We start from the raw sequence: 23,629 nt of genomic DNA, 5'->3' as shown, positions 1-23,629 counted from the left end.
ATTTTTTTTCCTAATGTTGAATCATCCTTCTGTTGCTTGCTAGGGTAACTCTTACTTGACTATAATGGTATCTTTTGAGTACCCAGCAGAATAGCATTAGTGAATATCTTTTTAAAAATTACCCACTTTTTTATTGAGATAAAAGTGACATATAACATTATATTAGTTTTAGCAGTGCAACATAGTGATATGATATTTACATATATTACAAAATGATCACCACAGAAAATCTAGTTAATACCTACCACCACATATTATACATTTTTTTTCTTGTGATGAGAACTTTTAAGATCTGCTCTCTTAGCAACATGCAAATGTACAATACATGGGATTATTACTATACTCACCATGCTGCACATTACATTCCCCAGGACTTATTTATATTTTATAACGGGAGGGTTGTACCTTTTGGCCACCTTCACCCATTTCGCCCACTCCCTGCCCCTGCTCTGGAAACCACCAGACTGTTCTCTGTATCTGTGAGTTATGGCTTTGTTGTTGTTGTTGTTTAGATCCCACATTCAAGTGACATCATATGATATTTGTCTTTTTCTGAATTATTTCACTTAGGGAGTGAACTCAGGGTCTGTTCATGGTGTCACAAATGGCAGGACTTCCTTTTTTTTGCATTTTTAATTATTATTATTTTGAGAGAGAGTGCACGTGCTTATGAGCGGGGAAGGGGTAGAGGGAGGGAGAGAATCTCAAGCAGGCTCCACACTGTCAGCATAGAGCCTGACGTGGGGCTTGATCATGATCCGAGCCAAAATCAAGAGTTGGTCGCTTAACCGACTAAGCCACCCAGATGTTCCAGGACTTCCTTTTTTTAAATGGCTGAATAATATTCCACTCTGTGTCCATTCATCTATCCATGGACACTTAGGTAGCTTCCATTGCCTTGACTGTGGTAAATAGTGCTGCACTGAACATGGCAGCAGTAGGTGCAGATGTCCTTTCAAGTTAGTATTTTTGTTTCTTTCAGTTAAATTCCAACCAAAGTGGAATTGCTGGATCATATGATAGTTCAATTTTTAACTTTTTGAGGAACCTTGATACGCTTTTTCCTAGTGGCTGTACCAATTTACATTCTAATGGTGTACCAGTGTTCTCTTTTCTCCACCACCTTGTCAACACTTGTTATTTCTTTTCATTTTTTTAAGATTTTATTTTTAAGTGATTTCTATACCCTTTGTGGGGCTGGAACTTACAACCCCAAGATCAAGCGTCGCATGCTCTACCGACTGAGCCAGCCCGGTGCCCCCACACTTTTTGTTTGTCTTTTTGATAATAGCCATTCTAACAGGTATCTCTAATGAGGTAATATCTCATTGTGGTTTTGATTTGGTATCAAAAGGTAAGGTAACTCTTTAATTTTGATGCGCTACTGGCTATTCTAATGCCTACTAAAATTCTAGGATTAAGACATTAATATTTCTCAAGTGACCTCAGCCATGTTCTTTTTGGTTTGCGTTTTGTCATTGTTCTGGTTACCTTGGAAACAGTCAGACTGGTATTTGCATGCAGGAGTTTCACTGGGCAGTGCTTTTTGGGAACAGCTCCAGGGTGCGGGAAGGTAAAGGAAGCAGGATTGGGCAGAGGGAGAAGTTGAGTTGCAGTGCGGATGTAACAGAAGTTTCTTCCAGCCTGTGGGGAGCCTTTTAGCTGGTGTGGCCACTTGGAGTTGTCCCTAATTGAGGGGTGGTGGCCACACCTTTGTACTCCCTCTTTGGTCAGTGGTTAGAAGTGGGCTGCTGCTCCCTGCCCACTCACATAGAGTGGGACTTTGGGCAGGGTGCCTCCTAGTGAGAGGGTAGACAGAGGGTAATTCTGGGATGCCTTACAGCTGAAAGCCATAAGCTGCCAACACTGCCAGCAGCGGGGAGCGTACGGGCCTTAATCCTGAAGAGGGGGATGTGGGTGGCATAGTTCAGGTGGAGAAGGGGGCACAGACCTGCTGATCTCTGTGCCAAGACCGCATCCTTAGTTCCGCAGGGAGCGTTGTGTGCTTCAGGATCCTGTCAGCAGTGGGCAGTGCTTGCGTGCCCTTTCCCCACCGGTGTCCATCAGCAGGGCTTCTCTCCGTTTTATGTGGAGAGGAAGATTTGCTAGTGTCTTTGAGTCTCTCCTATTTATTAGTGGAATTGACAAACATGATGAGGAATAAAAAACCATTACATTGAAGTATAGCATTCACACAGAAAAATAGTTGAGAAGAGGGGTCTCTAGGCACACTTAGACCCCACGGTACTTAAAGAACTTAGAGATGTGTTCATAGTACACTTTCAGCCCTCTGAGGAGTCCCAGACATGGGAGGGTATCCACCTCATGGAAAGAACATTGCCAACATGCTAGTTTGGTGGGTTTTAAGGGGACAAACTGTAGTTTTGGAAAAGATTCACTATCACTGTCTAGAAACTTTTCCAAAATAGATTATTGAATAGCTGATCATCAAGAATCTCCATGGGTTCTTAAAGTCAGTCCTTCACTTCCTTTATTGATAGCCATGTGGGACTCTGGAACAGTGTTGAATTAACCCTGAAGGTAATCTGCAGATAATTCAGGTCGGTGCTTGATTTGGGCAGAGGGATAAGCTCCACGATGGAGCTGTCATAAGGATAAGGCATTTCAAGGCACACTCAGACAACCCTAAGCTTCAGAATATGTAATGGTGGATAAGCTTGTTCCCCTCCCCCCCCCCCCCCAGTAACCCAATTTTGGAAAGACAGAGTGGAAAATGACCATTGTAAACATTCATTTCTCTTCACTCCCCAGTTATGATCAATGGAAAATACTGCTGTCCAAAGATATACTTCAACCACCGTTGCTTCTCAGGGCCATATCTGAACAAAGGAAGAATCGCTGAGCTGCCTCAATGTGTAGGACCTGGGAACTGTGTTCTAGTCCTCAGAGAGGTGAGATTCTTGCCTCGGGCTAGAGAACTTGGGGATTTCACAGCAGCCTCAGAGACCCGTGTACACAAGAGTCCGCCCTCCATAAATGTGGCAACTCTGGGGTTATTGGAAGCAGCTCACTCTTTTTATGTATTGTTCCACAAACCAGACACATCATTACTTTTGCTTCCGAGGGAATATCACCTAAGCATTTCTCCATATACAGCAGCAGGTTCACCTCTGCCAGCATAGACAGGTCTTTTGTCAGAGGCCACCTGAGCGCTGTGCAAGGATAAGCAGGGGCATCGTCTGGGAGTCAGAGGCTGTGTGGCGCTCACGGGACCATGAGACAGCTGCTCACCGGCTGTACCTCCTGAGCTTTCCAGCCAGCCGCCGTGCGCTGTGCACAACAGCTAAAAAGACTGTTGGGATTTTTAGTCCGTGGGATGGCAGGGCAAGGTCTGGGGAGGCCGAGCTTCTGTGTATACCATGACTGGCAAAGGATTTAGAAGCATGTGCCAGAGTAGTTTTTAATTCATGGTGCCTATTTCTTCCTGACCATAATAATGTTTTGAAGGTCTAAGAGGGTGTGATCTCCTAAATGACATTCTGGGGGATAGCAAGATTCTAATGGTCTGCTTTTCTCATTCCCAACCCATATTTCGGCTTTAAAAACGGAGCACAGGTCCTCACCTTACTTATCAATGCAGCCTATAAACCCAGTCGTGTCCTTCGGGAGCTGCAGCTAGACAAAGACTCTGTGTGGCATGGATGTGGGGAGGTCCTAAAAGCCAAGTGAGTAGACTTTTCTGCCCTTTATTCTTATTTGTCTTTAATGGGCCATAGAATTCCTTCTTTCATGAATAATGTTAGAGTAGTTATGTTCCCTCAGACAGTTCTTCAACTGTTTGTGGTGAAGGACCAGGTTTGTTTTCTTTTTTAAGTTTCTATCCTGTTGTAGGCCAGCACTGTTATGAAATACGGTAAAAATGAGGTGTAAGGAATAGGAAATTGAAAGGACATAGAACGCAAAAATAATTTGTTTTTAGATTTAAGAGCCATAAAATTACTTTTGCAAATTACTGTGAAAGTTTAAAAACATTTGCTCTTGTTTTCTGACCTGGTCTTGCCATGCAGGGATGGGGGACAGTTAGCAGGTCAACCTGGTCCATGACCACGCTCTGAGGATCACTGCCCAAGGGTAAAGAAAGACTTCCTAGAAGTCACTTTGCTTTTAGTAGTTAGTGTAGAAGCACCTATGTGAAAACCTTAAACTGAGGAACTAGAAAACAAGAGTCTTATTTGCTACTATAAAAATTCAGTGCTTAGCTGTTAGAGCTACTAAAGTGATAAATTTGATTTAAGTACGATATGCATAAACTCATATTCAGAATCCTCAGACTATAAAGGGCATAGACTCTTCTGAAAAGCAAAGATATTTTTCAGGTCTTTGAATGCACTTGATTTTTTTCTGGGTAATCACCAGCCCAGTAAACTTTGTGTCTGTCATCTTCCACGGCAGATACAAAGGAAAGAGTTACCGGGCTACTGTTGAGGTAGTGAAGACAGCGGACCGGGTGACTGAGTTCTGCCGGCAAACCTGCATCAAACTGGAGTGCTGTCCTAATCTCTTCGGCCCACGGATGGTTCTGGACAAGTGTTCTGAGAACTGCTCTGTGCTTACAAAGACCAAATATAGTGAGTCAGGTTTTTCAAACTTGTTAACTATAACAGCTGGCCATACTTTATATCTTGGAAAGTTTTTATTTTGCAGACCTTCACCTATAGCAGAGGTATGCAAACTGTTTCTGTAAAGGGCCAGATAATGAATATTTTAGGCTGTTGGTCAGATGATCTCTATTGCATATTCTTCTCAGTTTTATTTTTACTTTTTAAAAAACACTTTTAAAGATGGAAAAGCCATTTTAAGCTCGAGGCCATGAACCAGATTTGGCCCACAAGCCCAAGTTTGCTAACTTTCACATACAGTATGTATATAAATTAGCTGTTGCATTGAATAGGATATGTAATTCATTCATACAGTGTGCAAGTATTTATTATGTGTCTACTGTGTGCCACCACTGTTCTAGCACTGAGATTGGGATGCTACAGTAAAGAAAAAGAAAATTCCTGTCCTCATTGAGTTTACATTTTAATGTGGGAGATAGATAATAAACAAGTGAACAAATAAAGATAGGTACCGTGGAGAAAAGTGAAGCAACTTAAGCGAAGTAGGGGTGTGAGGAAGGCTAGGGTGGGTTGCTGTTCACAGATGGCTAGAGAGGTCTTCATGCAAGGTAACAAGCCAAAGGAAGCAAGAGAGCCAGCTATGTAGACCGCAGGGTGAGAGTGCTCTGGGCAGGGGGCAGCCAAAGCATGCCTCGAGTCTGCCGGGAGCGGCACAGAAGCCTGGGTAGTTGGGAGGCATCAATAACAGGAGAGGAGGTGGCTGCGGGCCTGACTCAGAACTGTCAAAACAACACCTGTTCCCTCTCATTGCTTATCTTCTCCCATGTGAAACTGTACCCAAAAAAAAAAAAAAAAAAAAAAAAGTCATACAAGATGAAATTTCCAATTTGGAGCCTTGTCACGGCATTGTTGCCCAAAGACAAAATTCTGATCCTACCCTTCCTTAAATTTTACAAGCCCTGATGTCACTTGGGAGACTTAATACAGAGGAAGATTTTACCTTGTTAAATTTGAAGATTTCTTTTAGGGACCTCTAATCCTGTGCCTCTTAAGCTTTATCATGCATGCAGATCAGCGGAGGATCTTGTTAAAATGAAAGTTCTGATTCATCAGGTCTGTGGGTATCTGGGATCTAAATGTGTCTGCTTTTCCAGCGAGCTCTGAGACACTGTGTTTGATGCTGCTGAGCTGAGGTCATTTAGCATGATGAGCTTGCTAATCAATGTTTGAATCACAAGGTCATATAGGAGCCTAACTTTGTTGTTTCTATTTATATTTGTTGGACTTAAAAGCAGGGATTGTCTTGGCTTATTATTGTGTCAAATTCAGCACTAAGTTTAGCATATTGCAGGTATTAGTATCTAAGTGAAATATATCTGTTCTCTAAATACATGTATGTCACTTTGAGCTTATGGAAGATATGTGGATTTTATTATGCTTTTTGTCTAAATTTATTTTTCGTAATGATATAAGCCTAGACTTTGGAGAGAGTGTTTATAATTTTTCCCAGTTAGTAATTTGAGTGATACCAAATGGATTTATATACTTTAGAATTCATTTTTTACAAAAAATTACATTCTATTTTGTTACTACTTTAATAGGTAACATATATATTTAAAATTAGAATATATATGGTTCATTTTTGGACTTGTCTTTGTATTCTAAAATTTATATGAAAATGCACAGGATCTAGAATAGCCAAAACAATCCTGAAAAAGAAGAATAAAGTTGGAGAACTTACTCTGACTTAAAGTTTTACTACAAAGGTTTAGTTATCAGTAGTGGGGTATTGATTAAATAGTTACACACAGTGATGGGACAGAACAGAGAGCCCACAAATAGACCCAAGTTTATGTGGTTACATGATTTTCAGCAAAGATGAAAAACGTAACAGGGAAGGGAAATTCTCTCAACAAATGGTACTGGTACAATTAGATTTCCAAATCCAAAAAACAAGAACAAAACTCCTTGGCCCCTACCTCACTGTATATGAAAACTAATTCAAGGTGTATCACAGACCTAGTGTAAAAAGCTAAAACTATAAAGTTTCTAGAAGAAAATAAGATAGCCTCAAGATCCTGGGGTAAGGAGAGATTTCTTAGAGAGGATGCACTAACATAAAGGAAGAAATCACCAAAATTAAAAACTTCTCAGAGAATTCCTCTCCAGAATAGAGCAAATACTCCCACAACTCAGTAGTAAGAGAAGTGTGGCAGCAACAGAAAGCTGGTGGTTGTACGACATTGTGAATAAGCTAAATGCCACCAATTGTGCATTTGAACATAGGTTAATTGTATGCGACTTTTACCTCAATTTTTTAAAAATTAAAAAGAAAATGTTCTGGAATTAGATAGTGGTGATTGTCACACAACATACTGAATATACTGAAAATCACTGAATATGTACACTTTAAAATGATGGATTTTATATCGTGAATTATATCTCAATAAAAAAGCAAAAAGAGAAAACCATTCTAAAAATGAATAAAAAGCTTGTATAGGCACTTCACAAAAAAGATACACACATGGCCAATAAGCACATGAAAACATGCCAATACCATTCGTCTGGGGAGATGCAGATCTAATCTATAATGAGAAATTACTGCACATCCACTAGATTGGCTAAAATGAAAAAGATTTGACAGTCCTTCAAGTTGGCAGAGGTGTAGAGCAACTCATACATTGCTGGTTGGGATGTCAAATTATGTAACCCTTTTAGAAAACTGGCAGTTCCATACATCTATGGTATGGTCCAGCAGTTTTACTCCAGGAAAGTGAAAACATGCCCACCAAAAGCCTGTACAAGAATGTTCATTGGCACATAATAACAGCCAGAACCTGGGAACAGCCAAGATGCCTGTCAACAGGAGAATAGTTAAACTAGTATATTCTATACAATGGAATGCTGTTCATCAATAGAAGAGAATGAACTATTTATACGTACTGCAGCATAGGTGAAACTCAGGAACATTATGCTGAGTGAAAGAAACCTTGTCCCTAAAGTATCTACTGAATGGTTCCATAGATGAGGCAAAACTAATCTATACCAACAGAAATTAGAATACAGTTGTGGTTGCTTCTGGTGAGGGGGACTGACTGGGAAGGGACCCTGGGGACTTCCTAGGTTGATGGAGACATTCTGTATCTTCATAGGGGGAAGGTTAATTCAGGTTTATGCATTTGTTAGTACTAATTATACTGTACATTTAAGATCTGGACAGATGAGATTACTCCACAGGATGGAGTTTAACCTTAATCAAATACACTGTACCTGTTTTCTGCTGTGCTAGTAGAATCTCTTGCAGTGCGAGGTGTACAGAAGTCATGAAGTTGTCTCATTTTTCTTTGTCATTCACATTTAGCACACTATTATGGAAAGAAGAAAAATAAAAGAATCGGAAGGCCACCTGGTGGGCATAGTAACTTAGCATGTGCCCTGAAAAAAGCCAGTAAGAGAAGGAAGAGACGGAAAAATGTTTTTGTCCATAAGAAGAAACGCTCCTCTGCATCTGTTGATAACACCCCAGCGGGCTCGCCCCAGGTATGAGATCTGTGAGGTACCGTCTTGTCTAGAAGCCGAGATTTACTGCTCTGTAGTCCAGACACAGAAGGAACACCTGCAGGCCTCTCTAACTCAGATCCCTGCTCAATAGAAGGTGGTTTTGTGACCTGAGAGCTGGTTTGTCTTGAATTTCAGTGAGACTTTTCTCTCCCATTTCCTCTAGGGAAGTGGAGGTGAAGATGAGGATGATCCAGATGAAGGAGATGATGATTCCCTAAGTGAGGGCAGTACATCTGAGCAACAGGACGAGCTACAGGAAGAGTCAGAAACGTCCGAAAAAAAGTCATGCTCTTCCTCTCCCACCCAAAGTGAGATATCTACATCACTGCCTCCAGACAGACAACGGAGAAAAAGGGAGCTTCGCACTTTTTCATTTTCTGATGATGAGAATAAACCTCCTTCACCAAAGGTACCATTTTTAAAATGCACTGTCATTTTTTTCTCTCTCTAGACTTGCCCTCTGAGAAATGATTGTTAATGATGTTGTCATTCCATTTATTTCAGTGGCTGCTTATTTTAAGTAAAAAAAAAAACAAAAAAAGTTTCATTGCTAATTTATCTGTAGTAGCCTGTCATTTAGTTTAGGGAAAACTGCCCTTTTTTTTTTTAATAATATATATGGTCCTGTAGAAACAAGTTATTTATCCTTTTGATTCTTGTTAAACTATTTTGTTTGGTGTATTTAACATACACATACATGCATATTACGTAACATACACACTATAAGAATGGCAGTTAAGTTACTGTTTTAAAACTGGGCTGTAGGTGCACCTGGGTGGTTCAGTGTCTGACTCTTGGTTTCGGCTCAGGTCATGATCTCACAGTTCATGAGTTCAAGCCCTACATTGGGCTACATGCTGACGGTGTGGAGCCTGCTTGGGATATTCATTCTCTCTCTCTCTCTCTCTCTCTCTCTCTCTCTCTCTCTCTCTCTCTCTCAATAAATTAATTAATTAATTAATTAATTAATTAATTAAAAAACAAATATATTAAAAAAATAAAACTGTATTTTAAATGTATTGCATGAACTGAAGCAGTAAATGATTTCTCCTTATGATTTAGTTAAGCCTTCTCTCTTCCCAAGTAGCATCCCATTTGCTTCAGCACCCTACCAGAGACTGAGTTGAAATAGACCAAGGAACAAATGGGAGATTTAAAAACCATTTTTCTCTGTTAAATTGTCCAAATTATTTGTGCTGAAACTTCGAGATAAATTCTTCCCCATTGGTATTTCTTATTATCAAAGACAAATATTTCCTGAATACCTAACGTATATGGACCTTGGCCATCTTTGCTGGGAGAAATCATGCCCTAAAACCACTTTAAATCTTGCCTCAAAGGGTTATGGATTTCTATAGAGAGACTTTTTTTTTTTTTTAGAATAAAATAGCTCTGACATCTTTTGGTTTGCTTTTGTTATGGGGACTGAAGGAAATAAGGATTGAAGTTGCTGAAAGGCTTCATCTGGACAGTAACCCCCTGAAGTGGAGTGTGGCAGATGTTGTTCGGTTCATCAGATCCACCGACTGTGCTCCATTAGCAAGAATATTTCTAGACCAGGTAATTTTAGAGACCTTTGATGTTCATTAATTTGTCTCTTTTGCAAAGGACTATGGATGTAACAGCAATTTATTTACAAGTCAGAAGAAAAATATTTCTATCCAAAAGGAAAGAAATGTATTTCCTCTTTTACGAGTAGTAGAAAGATGATTTTATTTATTTTTATTTATTTTTTTTTTAATTTTTTTTTCTTAACGTTTATTTATTTTTGAGACAGAGAGAGACAGAGCATGAACAGGGGAGGGTCAGAGAGAGGGAGACACAGAATCCGAAACAGGCTCCAGGCTCTGAGCTGTCAGCACAGAGCCCGACGCGGGGCTCAAACTCACAGACGGCGAGATCGTGACCTGAGCCGAAGTCGGACGCTCAACCGACTGAGCCACCCAGGCGCCCCGAAAGATGATTTTAAAAGGCTATTGAGCTGACTTGTTTCACAGTTGAAGCAGATTATCATTGCATTGCCAGTTTTCCTAAGACTTTGTTTCCATCCCCCAAATGTTTAAATGGCTTAAAATCAAGCATGCCATGCTTAATTGTGCTCTTTTCCAAAAGAATGACTTGCTTGTTTTTAAAAATAATTAACATCTATAATGTGTTAGAATCTAAAGTGGTGATCAGTTTGGAGGCAAGTTTTCTGAAACGAATAGTCTGTGACCTTAAATAAATACTAAATTAAATTTTGTTTGGATAATTGGGGAGATTCCAAACTGACCATGTTTGAAGAGCTCATCAGCCTTTTATGAATGTTACAGAGTAGGAAAATGTTGAAATTTATAATTAATATTTTCTTTCAGTTTTAGAAAGAGTTCTCTAAAGAGATGTTTCTTTGGCACATCTAGTTGCCAGTTACAAAACTAGTTTGTTTATTGAATTTCTGCAGAGCAAAAAGTGTAGAATGGTTTCTTATCCTTGGTAAAAGTTTGTCATTAATTCTGAAGACTCATTAGTATGGAGGACTGTGAGGGGCACTTAGGAGAAACTGTGTGATACTTGTTTAAAGGGGAAAAATTATAAAGGAAAGCACAGGGACTCTGATTTTGACACAAGCCAAAGTGAACAGGGGCTGACTTGATGGAGCTGCCATCCATGTGCACATCATAGATAATTTGTATTTTATGCCTTAACAGGAAATTGATGGGCAGGCCCTATTGCTCCTTACCCTTCCCACTGTTCAAGAATGCATGGACTTAAAATTGGGCCCTGCCATCAAACTCTGCCATCACATAGAGAGGATCAAGTTTGCTTTCTATGAGCAGTTTGCCAACTGAGAAGGACAACCAAAGTGAGCTGTGTCTTTGAAGCACAAATGCAGCGAATCCTTCTCCCCACTCTGCAAGTGGCGCTGACACGGTCCTGGGGCTCCGGGCCCTGCAGACGTCGGCTTGCTCTCTTTGCACTTTCAGGGAAGGAGGACCCACACTGAGGAAGCAAACACTGCACAGAAGTGGCTCTCCTGCCAGTGGAAATGTGGGCATCTGTTGGTCAGCAGATTGCAGTTTTAAAAAAAATAAAGGTTGTGAAGAAAAGACTCCTGTAAGAAGAATAAGCATTTCCAGTGGTGTGGCCTGAAAACAAAGAATAATCTAGGCTGCTGGAAAGCATCCTTATGGTTGTTTTCTTTTTGTTCTGTTCCTTCCCATTGTAGAGTGAACTTTGTTCTCTGCTTTCCCTTTCTTGGAAAGAGAGGACATAGCTTTAAGTCAGCACTGATTTGGGACTGTGCCTAAGGCACATCAGTGCTTCATTGTCATTGTGTTTTTAAGCTTTTTTAAATTAAAACAGTTCATTTTGGGGATGATTACGTGGCTCTAGGGTTTTGAATGTACAGTCACACTTTGATCCATTTAAAAGCTATTCTTAGGAGTTCCTTTGTTTACTACCTCTGTTGATGATTGAGCTTACAGCCATGTATAAGGTTTTTTGTATGATGCCATTTTTAAGCAACATGAACACTAAATCTATGACAGAAGCTGGAGGGGGAAAAAAAACACTGCTTAAAAATCACATGCGAGCACTTACACAGTTCCTGACCTGATCTGAGAACCCCACTGTCATTGTTCCCTGTCTGGACCCAGCGTGGGCTCCCGGTTTTAGGTGGTCTCTCAGAGATTGTGGGCATTTCTATTTAGTTGCTCTCTTCCTGTCAGTTCTCAGAGGGACTTCAGTGGCTTTTATTCTATGTTTACTTTTCTCTACAGTTGTCTGTTTGCTTTCTAGAGTCCTCACTTTGGGTAAAAATCAGTAGGTGTTCCTTGGACCTACAGTAAACCCATCTCCCTTTCTTTCTTGGGGTCTCCAGGCAGATAGAGTAGAAGTACCAGAGAGAAAATGTTTCAGGGGGTGATGCAGAGCACGGAGTTTCTGTAAAACTGTGTCCTCATATCCTCAGTGGCTGCACAAAGATTGAGAGGTGGTTAAGGATTCTGGAAACCTCTTTGCCTAGTCACATTTACATGTCTTTTTGGTTAAACCTTTAAATGGCATGTAATCTACAAGCTGAAGGTTCCCACTCAGCAGTTCAACAACTTGGTTTTCTTTTCGGTGTTTCTCTTGGCCCGGCTCAAGTTGACATGAAACTACAGGCGAATTTTCACTTAAGACAGCACTGCTAGCTACTATTAAGTAATGGCATTTGCTGTACCATTCCAGCTGAGACAAATGAGGAAACACACACACGTAGATTGCTTCCTTTAAGTGGTTTGCATTGCTGACTGTTTTGTGTTTTAATTATCCTAGTCACCCACAAATTTATAACCTAATCACTCATCTTTAGGATATAAAAATGTTTTAAAACTACAAAACTGAGTAAATTCTCAACAGCTATACAAATATAAGGTAATACTATTACAGATTTAAACGGACTGTGATACTTCCCTTTTCTTCCTCTCCCCCATCCACACCAGTTTATAGACATTGGCAGACATTCTGTGGTCTGCACCCCTATCTTCATTGGATCATTTATGAACCACCTTAACTCAAGCCTCCAACCAAATCATATATTAAAGCATCCACTCTTTGCTTAGGTTAGCACCATGTAGACCTGGAAAGAAGCTTCATTTAAATAAAAATTAATATGTTGGAACTTACTCAGAGATCCAAGTTTAAAAAATGTAATTAATTCTGTGCCCATGGAAGAGAAACTTTTATATATATATATACATATATATATATATGTGTATATATATATATATGTATATACTATATATATATACTAATTGTTATATATATATAACAATTATATAGTATATATATATATGTATATACTATATATATGTGTGTGTGTATATATATAGTGTGTGTGTGTGTATATATATATATATATATATATACACACTAATTGTTCCCAAGAATCTTTTATATGTATATATATATATATATATATATATATATGATGCTTGGGAACAATTAGTATAAAGTAGATAGAATTGGGGGAGAGAGGTGTACCTTACACAATTAAATTTCTGGAGAGCTCAGCAGTTAAGGCACTAAGGCAAAGGGGGTTCCTTAAAGAAGATCAATGGAAAAAAAATCGACTTAATTAACAATGTTGTTTTATTTAGGGAAATGAGATTTACTTCCTATGAGAGGGAATTTACCAAATTCAACAATGAATATGTTATATTGTCTCTCTTTGCCTTCTCCAGAAACCATAGATGGAAGGGGGGGCAAAGCCCCTGGAAAGGTGAAACTCACGGCCCTGAGTAGTCTTGGATCTGGATGTAGTCCGGGCTCAGCCGGCTTGTCTGTCTATACCATGATTATTCAGGCTCAGCTTTGTCTTAGAGAGAAGCTGACTCGAAGTTGGGTTTCCCTTAATGTTTCTTGTGTTCCTCATAGTGAGATATAGTTTCTCAGGCAACCTCATTAAAGAGAATTATATACCCCTGCCCCACTCCTAGATATCAAATGAGAGAGGATAATTGTTTGGGAATTTGGTCCAGGGCTTTTTTTTTTTTTTTCTAATGTATAAAATTTAGACTCCATTTCCCTTATAAAGCTGCTGGGGCTTGGCTGGACAACATTGACAGTCTGATTCCTGTGATTCTGAAACACAGATTTTAAACCTGATAATAACTCACCATGTTGGGATAAGATGTTTGTATATTGCACATAGGTACATGGTACATGAACTTTGTTTTTTAAAGGTATCAACCTCTTAAATTTATGAGAGGCACATTGTGAGGGGCTGCATTTGTCTGAATTTCACCTTCAGCTGGCCCCACAGCTGCCTGAGGTCAGAAAGTTTTCCATGATCCACTTTTTGATCCTGAATTAACAAGCTTGGAAACAGGTGAATGGACTTATATCAGCCCCCTGGAACTTGAAGTTGATTGACCACTATTAGCCCATGTTAGTGTGTTAGGGAAATCTTTCATTGCACGTGAAGATTTGCTGTAACATTTTGACTATATTTTGTGGGCTTCTGGGAACTGTGCTATTTTCCTTTGTAAACTGCCCTCATCCTTCTCATTTGAAGGAGAGTTGAGGTATCTAATGCAGGGGATGCATTTAATGGGGCTTTACTTATCTGCCTTTCTTCAGCAATGTAGGTGGCTCTCAGCATCTATGTTGTAGATACATGAGGTCAGGGAAGGATACCTAGCAACCTCTGGAAGAGATGGGCTTCTTGGTAAATGTTTATTGAATTACAATAGAGGCAGATGTGGAAAACCAATTCAGAACTTGGCCTTTATATGCCTCTTCTCCTGGAAGTAAAATTATTCTCACTGTGAGAGAGAGGGCCTTGGACCAAAGCTTCCTGAGGACTTGAATATATTTTACTCACTCTTGTATTAATCCTGTCACTAATGTGGCATCTGAATACAGATTACAAGCTTTAGGAGGCCTTAGGTAGAGTAGGACTCAGAACCATTCCCCTGTCTCAAGCCAAAAACTAGTTCTAGGGGACACACAGAACATCAGGGAATTGTTAACAGTAGGCAAGAATTATCTAGATGGGAACATGGGGAAAACTCACAGACACTTATATTTACTTGGCACCTATCACCAAAGACTTGTATTTAAGACACCATTCACTAGTTTGATTGATACCCACAGCGGCTCTGAGAGAGATGTTAGGAGCTTAGTCTCAACAGTGGAAACATGTACTTGGTTTGAACACTGGTCCTGTATTCTAGGGGTGTGTGTGTGTGTGTGTAAGCATAAGTTCAAGTGTTCTGTGCTATCATTTGGCCTTATGAAAATAAAGGAGAAGAGATCACTAACAAGTGAAGTATAAATCTTAGTGGGAACCAGGGACCCCCTTTTAAAATTTGAATGTCTTGGTCCTGGGTCCACTGTAAGTAACCATGGTTATGGTCATGGTGCTGTCTCAGAAACTGTAGAACAAAGCCTCCTGCGAAACCAAAAAAAAAAAAAAAAAAAAAAAAAAAAAAAGCCCCTTTCATGCAGTTATAATTCTTTCATGACTTTATTCACTTTACAACGTTCTGTTCGTGAATTTTATGATTCTCACCCCTTGTGTGAGAATGTACATACTTTGGAAATTTGAATCTATCCAAGTAAGCCACCTGTGGACTTGGAGTTTTTGCAGAAGAGTTCTAAACTCAAAGCCCAGTCCATGTGGATCTGGTTCCAAGCTTTCCCACTTGGGGTTTCCTCTGTACTTTTTCCAGACCACATAAGTAGCCTTATTTCTGAGGGCAGCCTTCGGGGTAAAGGTATAGAAAAGGTGGTGGGCACTAAATGCACTGGAGGTTTTCTTGCTTCTGGTGTTTCAGAACTCTTGGATTTTTCACAAGAACCAGCAAAACTAGGAGAGGGGGGAATGGAGAAACAGGCCTAAAACTCCCTCCCTACTTAGGTCTTTTCTGACTTAACACACTGTTTGGGTCTGGTCTGTCCTGGTGCTATGGCCTATCACAAAGGACTGTTTTAAAAGGAAAACAATCTACAGCCTTGCCGGACAAGTCCTCAACACCAGCAGTCAAGTGTGGACCCTGAGCCATGGGAGGCAAGGGCCTCTGACTATTTCTGGGGACAAAGGATGATATTGACTAGTGAAATGATGCCACCATTGCTGATGGTGCCTGTTCTCACAGTGTATGGAAGCTCAGTCCTGAGGTTTCTACGTGGTTTAGTCAACCTAACTGCGTGCTTAGCTTGGCCAAACGGAGGTGGGCAAATAGTGCTTGAAGAAGGATGAGGACAGGCTTTAGGGGTAAAATCAAGTCACAAAGCAGATGACTAAAGGGCCCCTACAAAGTTGAGACAGAATTAAAACTGGACAGTTCCTTATCTCCTTTTGCAAGAAGGCTCTAAGGAAGTGTAGTTCAAATGTTTCTTTTGAGATTTTAAAGTGCTCATTTCTTTTCCTCTTCCCTTCTTCCTTTCTTCCTTGTTTTGGTTGAATATTCTCTAAAGACAATCAGAGGCCTGCCAGGGTGGGACTTCTGGCTGGTTCCAGCCCTCTCCTTAGGCCTCTTTCTAATACTAACTTGTTGGAACTGATGCACTTTGTTTATTGTATGCTATCCTTTTTTTTTTTTTTTTTTTTTTTTTAAGCTGCTTGTTTGGAACAAAACAAAATGCATATTGCATTGTATCCTTCCTGCTTGCTGTTTTTCTCTTAATTTTAAAAGTTATGAGTTGAGGATAAAGTATAATTAAGGAGAAATATGCACAAGAATACCTATTAAAAATAATTCCCATCAAGTTTGATGGGTATAACTTCAAGGGATTAAAAAATAACTATTTTGGATTAATATTTTGCGTGGGTTTTTTTTGTAATTAAGAGTGTATATAAACTTGTGGCATATTATGGCAGTTTTGAGTGGTTGTAAGAACATTAATACAGGTCTTAAGCTATGTTTAACTTCATTTGACAGCAAAGAAGACATCTTGGCCAGAGTAAATCCTTCAAAACTCTTTCCAGTGGGGCCTCAGAATCATCTCTGGAAGGAGGAGAAAGTTCCTTTCTACTTTAATAAACTGAGCCTTTCCAGAATTCTCCCCCCTTCTCCTGCTGTCTGACCTTTACCCTCTGGACTTAGGGACTTTTTAATTGCAGGTCAGGAAAGGTAGGAAGAGCAGAATTTCCCCACAGCGACCTTGCTCCTGGCGTTGGGGAATCTGCCCCTGATCTCGGAAGAATGCTTCTTGTTTGTCTACATTTGTCTTGGTACAGCAGCAACGGGCCTTAAGGATCCCTCACCTGGAAGGACAGAGCAGTGCTTTGTCAAAAACGTCATTCTCCAGCTCTTATGTGCAACTTCCCTTAGGCTGCCTGTATCTTCAAGCAATTAACAGTCTCCTTATACTCAGCCCACAGTCTCTTCTGCTTTAAGTACACATCCTCTTGTTTGATTCCCTCTGAACATGGACTGTAACTGTTGAGCATCCCCGTAAGAGACCTTCTTAGATTTAAAGGCAGTAATGCAATTTTCCCTTACCTATTTATTTTCTTAACCTGATTTTCTGTATTTTCCCATGGTCAATACTTGTGGAGAGTTTTAAATTTTATAAATTAAAATTCAGTTTAATTTAAAAAAAGTGTTGCCATGTTCTGTGTGCCAGGCGCTATGTTGGATGTAAGGGTGAATAATGTAAACCAGTTCCCTCCCTCCGGGAACTCACACTCAGCTGTGTGAGAGACACATGTAAAACCATCTGATTAGCAGTATGAAAAGCTCTAGTGGAGCAGTATATGCAAGGTAGTATGGAAGCCCACCGGAGAGGGAGGTCAGGCAGGCCTTAAGCACGAGGAGTAGTTCATTCAGCAGAAAAGGGAACAGTAGTACACACAGCTGAAATGCCATTTAAGACCCAGAGCTATGAAGTGCATTGTAAGAGAAGGGCTCTAAAGAGCCAACAGCATTTCTGTTCTCTGGATAATCAGGTTAGTATTCCTGTTAGTGATGAAAGCTTTTGTGTGGCATTTAGCCCTTTTATATAATTGGAATTCGTTGGTGACTATCTTTTAAGGGTAAGTTTCCCTAGGTGGAGTATCTATTGTTCCACAAATACAGCCCAATGTCTATTGGAATAATATGTGTACATGGTCATTAAGCAAATGCAGCAGGAAGGCTGGAGACTTGAGGGAATCAACAAGAAGTGTCTGGAGAAAAGGCAGAGGTGTTGGGAGGATAGATGGGACAATAGAGACTAGAGGCCCTAATAGAGGTAGAGAGCTCCTTCCAAGGAGTCAAGGGGTTAAGGTGGGAGTAAACGTGCATGCGTGAAGGGAGGCATTAGAGACTCTGAGAGTTACCAACAACTTGGCTTTATGAAGCACGTTCAAAATGGACATGATGGGGATATGTTGACCTATTTTCAGTATAAACCTTGTATATTTCTAAACGACCACAACTGGATTGAAATAACCATTTACATTATGCTCAGGGAAGAAAAAAAAGTCAACTCAGGCGGATTGATCAATCTAAGATAAGCTCTTGGCCACAATTTCGTACTAACAAGGAAAATAGAAGAACGTCGAACGTCTGTACTGGAAGGAATATTACTGTGTGCAGAGTCTTGGATTGTTTGCCTCACTGCCTCCTTCAGAATAATCTAGGCCGCTTGCTGAAAATGCAGATTATTCTGCTTGGTCTCAGAGCTACTGAATCGGAAATTGAGGGTGGAATCCAGGAGTGTTTTTAGTAAATTCTGCAAGCTACGATGGCTTAATCTTGGAAAGGAAAAGAATTTAGTCGCAGACGATCCCTGCTCCTGCCTTGCCGACCTGGAGCTCAGGGTCCCGGGACTCGCTCCCTCCAGTCCGTGCTGCCCGGCTCACCTGGTCCGCTCTACCTGTGGCCCGGACGCACCACCCCGCCCCCACGCCTGGCGGGAGCCCCGCCCGTGGTGGGAGAGAGCTGGAGCGGCCGAGGCCCGCCCCCACGCCCGGCCGAGCCAATCGGGCGCTGCGATCTCAGACGTCGGGTTACGCGCGGCGGCGAGTGGGCCGCGGGGCGGAGGTACCGGCTCCTGTCTCGGACTCCCGGCCCGGGGCTCAGCGGTGCGGCCCCCGCACGCAGCGAGGCCGGCCGGGCTGGCGGGCTGGCCGCGGCACCCCGCGCCCCTCCGCCAGGCCCGCCATGCAGGGCCCCGCCGGGAACGCGAGCCGCGGGCTGCCGGGCGGGCCACCGTCCACCGTCGCGTCCGGTGCGGGCCGCTGCGAGAGCGGCGCACTCATGCACAGTTTCGGCATCTTCCTGCAGGGGCTGCTCGGCGTCGTGGCCTTCAGCACGTTGATGCGTGAGTCCCGGACCCCCACTCTCCTGAGGCCCTGTACGACCACCGCAGGCCCTGCCCAGCCTCGGGGACCCTCCCGCCTCCAGAGTTAAGGCCTGGGGTGCCTTCTGCCCGCGAGCCCGGGCTGGGCATTCCCAAACTAGAGGAGGCTCTGGCCCCGACCCAGGGTCCTGAGTCTCTCGCCTTATCGCTGCAGCCTCTAGCCAGGGTTCACCCCACCTCCTTTCCTCCAGCTTGCTCATGCCTCTCTTCCGAGATACCTGCCTAAAACTAAAACTAGCTCCCCGCCCCTCCCCCCCCCCCCCCCCCCCCATTCCCGCTACCTTGTTACCGCGACTTAAGGCTACTCCACTTTCCAGCCTGGGGCCGTGAACGCCCAGTTGGAACAGTCCTTTGTGCCCCCTTTTAGAGTCTCTTCCTAGCCTCCCCTTCTCACTTTTAACCTGCATCTCTAAATCCCTAGTCTGATGCTGGGCTTTTTCCTGCTCTTTCACATCCCAAAGCTTTGCTATCTCCAGTTCGCTTTTAAATCCTGTTACTTTGCAATGTCTGGATTGTAAGGCCATGCATTGCGTCCCCAGTACTACTCCCTCCTGCCCCTTCGCCCTCACCTTTCCCCCCAGCTTTTTTTTTCTGTTTTGGTTGGAGCAGGACCCACTCTGACTGCCTTCTTCCCCACGTCTCCTCTTTCCCCTCCTTCCTGAATAGGTCCGCCTGTTCCGTCCCTGTCCCAAGCTTTCCTAATTAAGTTGCTTCTCAGGCCTCCCCTGGTGGTTCCCTTTCCCAGCGCAGTTCTGTTATTTGTATTTCAACTTTTCTTCCTTTCCATGAGACTTGGGACAACCAAGTGGCTTGCTGAATGGAGGAGGAGGTTCAGAGGGTCTGGGGAGGTCTCCGAATCCCTGTGCTAAGTCCCCGTTGGTTCTTCCTTGAGGGTTTGCTGATGGAGGAGAAAACCCCAGATGGCCCTTCTGGAGAACTAGAAGTTCCACCCTGTTGTCATGTGTGCTGTGTGTCATGGGTTTGTATTGTTTTCTTGGCGCACATCCTTACCTTTATTACAGTAACAGGAGGCTTTGGTTGGCTGTAGGCCTAGAAGTGCCCCTGTGATTGCATTTTGGGGAAGGAAGGGTTATAACTATATGTACAGAGGCATTAATTCCAAAATGACTGGTTCTCAAAACTTCCCCACTGTGCTCACATGGGCAGAGTGGGAAGTTTCTGCAGAGAGTATGCTCCTTAGCGTTAGGGAGGGGTCCTGCAGCTGTGTGCATCTTACAGCGTGGAGTTGCTAGACTTAGAGTTTTGCTTGTTATAACTAACACAGGGCTTATTTGAGTGAATTATCCCAGGCTCCAGGTAAACCCGAAGAGGCTTTTCTTGGATGCCATTTTCTTCTGGTTGTCTGGCCTTGATAAGTCTTACAACAAGTGCCTGACTGTATATGTTTGCCACTTTTTCTTTCCTTTTTAGTCTCTACTTGTCTTGCTATTTTCCCTGTTGAACAAATACCAACTTGTTCCCCCAGGAATAATTTGTGATGACTTAGCCCAAATCAGCTGCTGACTTGGGTGCATGAACTGTATGTGTGTGTTTTCAAGACATTGTGCGTGGGTCTCCACTCCCCTCCTACTTCTGTCTCCTCCAGCTGGCCCTCCTTTCTCTCTGAAGGAACTACAGGCTTACTTTGCATTGTGTTCCCTGACCTAAGATTTCCTAGCCTAGCTCTGGCTGTTTCCGTGGATTTGATTAATGCCGATGGCCCGACTTATTCCTGAGGGCTTGATACTTGTGGTTGAGAGAATGAAATGTGATTATGACGGGCAGAGTTGCCCACTGCTGAGAAGTGTGCCAGGTTGCCTGTGTTCAAAGTGATGGCACTGGCCCTGAAGCCTTCAGGGACACACTCGCTTTGCTTAATCTTCGGTGCGAGCACATGTGCAAACCCCACTGCGGTTGGCGCTTTCTGTATGCAAAGACCGGACGACAGCATGGCCTTTTGCTCAGCGTAAGGCTAGACGTGGAGGGAGCGTGTGGAAATGGGCACTGGGTCCTGGGACTGTGATGAGGAGGAGGGTCGGGGAGAAGAGGTAGAAGGGCGAGGACTGTGTCTGCCCTTGCTCATCTCCTAGACTTGTTGGTTCTGTCCAGAGAACTGTGGGGCTTTTCCCTCTGGGAAAAGGGAGGGGGTCTCTCAGGGAAGTCTGTGAGTGGTTTGGCTTTGGGGGGCTCTGTCTTCCCAGACACGGCGTCGGCTCCCCAGTCCAGCAGAGCTGCTGGCTAGAGTGCCAGGCTCCCATGACAGGAGCGTCCACCTTGCAGCCCTTGCGGGAGGTCTTGGTGTGTGAAGATGAGGCCACTCCATCCTTCATCATCAATTCCACCGTTTATTTTGTTGAGCATATTTAAAATTTTTTTTTTTTAAGTTTATTTGAGAGAGTGTACAGGCGAGCTCACGAGTAGGGGATGGGCAGAGAGAGAAAGAGAAAGAATCCCAAGCAGGCTTCTGTCAGCATGGAGCCCAATATTGGGCTCGAACCCACGAACCATGAGAACATGACCTGAGCCAAAACCAAGATACTGATGCTTAACCGACTGAGCCACCCAGGCGCCCCATTGTCAAGCATATTTTAAATAGCAGTCATCTCTGCTGAGCAGTTTAACAGTCCCTACCCTCTTTTGGGGTCATAGTCTTTTCTTCCTGAGAGCTTTTGTCCCCCTGTGCCATGGGCTTACTTCCTCTCTTCTCTGACAGTTCCCCAGCTCTGCGGGCAGGTACTGTCCCATTTTCCTGTCAGACCAGCTCTGTGCCATCAGCTGCACCCCCTTCTCTGCCAGACAGGCCGAGGGACTTTTCATCACTTCACATCCCTGATTTCAGTGGATCCTTAGACCACTGTCTTTGTTTCTTTTTCTACCCAGAATATCACTTTTGGTCTCCATTTACAGGTTGTTGTGTTTTTTACCTGGAGGGTTTTGTCCTGGAGGATGGCTTCTGATATATATATACAATCAAAATCCTCCCCTGAGATGTTAACATATATATTAATGATAATGTTATTATATATAACAATGTATAATATATATAACATATTATAACATAATATATAATATAACAATATACAATATAGATTAATTTATTATAATTATTGCTACATAATATTATTACATTAATAATTAATAACATTATTATAGTATATATTAATGTCTCAGGGGAGGATTTTGATCCCCACAAGGATCTCCCATCGCAGTGCTTACCTCTGTTGTGGGGGTTTTTAGACGGTCTCAGCCCAGGTGGATGAGAGTTTGAGTGCCAAGTGATGCCTGGAGTCTTTCTTCGAGCTACATAAACACACTGACTATTATGGGCCAGCATCCACAGACATGTTTCAGTGTCAGCGACACCTTGCTAAGTAGTGAGCTTTCCAGAGGCTCCACCTAAGCTACCCTCTGTATGTGAGGAAAGCTGAACACACTCAGAGGCAAGCTTATTAAGGGACTTCCCGCTCTGGTTCTCTGGGACATCACTGAGAAGCCTTGGTGTCTGAGTAGAAAAAAATGCTTTAAATGAGGGACTTGTTGGGGGGCGGGAGAGGGGAAAATGGGTGATGGGCATTGAGGAGGGCACTTGTGGGGATGAGCACTGGGTGTTACATGTAAGCGATGAATCACGGGAATCTACCCCCGAAACCAAGAGCACGCTGTACACACTGTATGTTAGCCAACTTGACAATAAATTATATTTAAAAAAAAAAAAAAAAAGTCAAAAAATAAATAAATGAGGGACTTGTCATGACCTGCCTGCTGAGCAGTTCCTCATGTTTTGGTGGTTTTATCTCCAGTCTGTGGCTCAATGAAGTCACTCAGCCCAGAGTCCCAGCAGAGCAGAGCTGAGCAGTCCCGGAAACTCAGCACACTGTTCCACTGCAGGGCAGCGGCCCAGCTGCCAGCCAAAGGTCAGCGTCGACCAGTGTGTGTGTTGGCATTTGGGAGTGTTTACTCCCAGGACGTGTGATGCAAAGCAAACACAAGCCTCTTTCGCCGTGCACAGTTGAAGTTCTGGACCAAAGTATAGACAGAGTTGGTTTTTAACACAACAAGCATTTTGAAAGCTTGGATAAATCTACCTGTGCCTATTTTCGTGTTACAGATGTGGGGACTAGCCAGCTGGGTGAGGGTAGCCGTGTTTTACAAAAATACTGCTGGCATTGAGAAATGATAGTGTTCCTGAGACCCAAAGTAACATCACAAACCAGTCTGCCCAGCCTTGAAATCTTAATCTTATACAAGAGTCCCTGGTGTTTTCTCACGTGGTGAACAGCCTCCTTATGTGTTCTGTACACACAGACCTGCTGGGACCACCCCTTCCTGGAATCACCTCTGCCTACCCTATTCCAGTTTTTATCATACAAAACGTCAAACATGCAGCAAAGATGAAAAATAATACAGTGATAATACACTATCTGCCCTCTGCCTAGTTCAGAAATTGTTCATGTTTTGCCACATCTGTTTTCTCTCTTTGTACTTTTTTTTTCTTTTTTTTTTTTTTGGCCAAGCCATTTGAAGCTGAGTTGCAGCCAGGATCATACTTTACCCCGAAAAATTTCAGTTGAGTCTCCTGAGAATAAGGACAGTCTTCTACATAATCACAGTTTCACGATCATGCGTAAGAAAATGGATAACTCCACAATATCATCTAACATCCAGTCCATGTT

At 42.5% G+C, this 23,629-nt stretch overlaps 2 protein-coding genes across 18 annotated transcripts in view; both read left to right on the top strand.

The window, feature by feature from the left end:
* The window catches only part of SFMBT1 (Scm like with four mbt domains 1), a 127,984-nt gene extending 116,485 nt beyond the window's left edge, over positions 1-11,499 (top strand). For all 16 annotated transcript variants that reach the window (XM_042929655.1, XM_042929661.1, XM_042929659.1 and 13 more), the window contains 7 exons: positions 2,773-2,912; positions 3,577-3,686; positions 4,414-4,589; positions 7,942-8,120; positions 8,305-8,550; positions 9,573-9,701; positions 10,829-11,499. In XM_042929655.1, the coding sequence (XP_042785589.1) occupies positions 2,773-2,912; positions 3,577-3,686; positions 4,414-4,589; positions 7,942-8,120; positions 8,305-8,550; positions 9,573-9,701; positions 10,829-10,969 (1,121 nt within the window). In that variant the 3' untranslated portion in view covers positions 10,970-11,499. The remainder of the gene's footprint in view (positions 1-2,772; positions 2,913-3,576; positions 3,687-4,413; positions 4,590-7,941; positions 8,121-8,304; positions 8,551-9,572; positions 9,702-10,828) is intronic.
* A 7,185-nt stretch (positions 11,500-18,684) lies between these two features.
* The window catches only part of LOC122214447 (store-operated calcium entry regulator STIMATE), a 54,098-nt gene continuing 49,153 nt past the window's right edge, over positions 18,685-23,629 (top strand). Inside the window, exon 1 of one of the 2 annotated variants that reach the window (XM_042929646.1) lies at positions 18,685-18,917. In XM_042929646.1, the coding sequence (XP_042785580.1) occupies positions 18,758-18,917 (160 nt within the window). In that variant the 5' untranslated portion in view covers positions 18,685-18,757. The remainder of the gene's footprint in view (positions 18,918-23,629) is intronic. The other variant, XM_042929645.1, reaches the window with a different exon arrangement.

The sequence above is a fragment of the Panthera leo genome, chromosome A2 (genome assembly GCF_018350215.1).
Source record: "Panthera leo isolate Ple1 chromosome A2, P.leo_Ple1_pat1.1, whole genome shotgun sequence".
Lineage (NCBI taxonomy): Eukaryota > Metazoa > Chordata > Mammalia > Carnivora > Felidae > Panthera > Panthera leo.
This window is presented reverse-complemented; position numbering and strand designations above follow the sequence as displayed.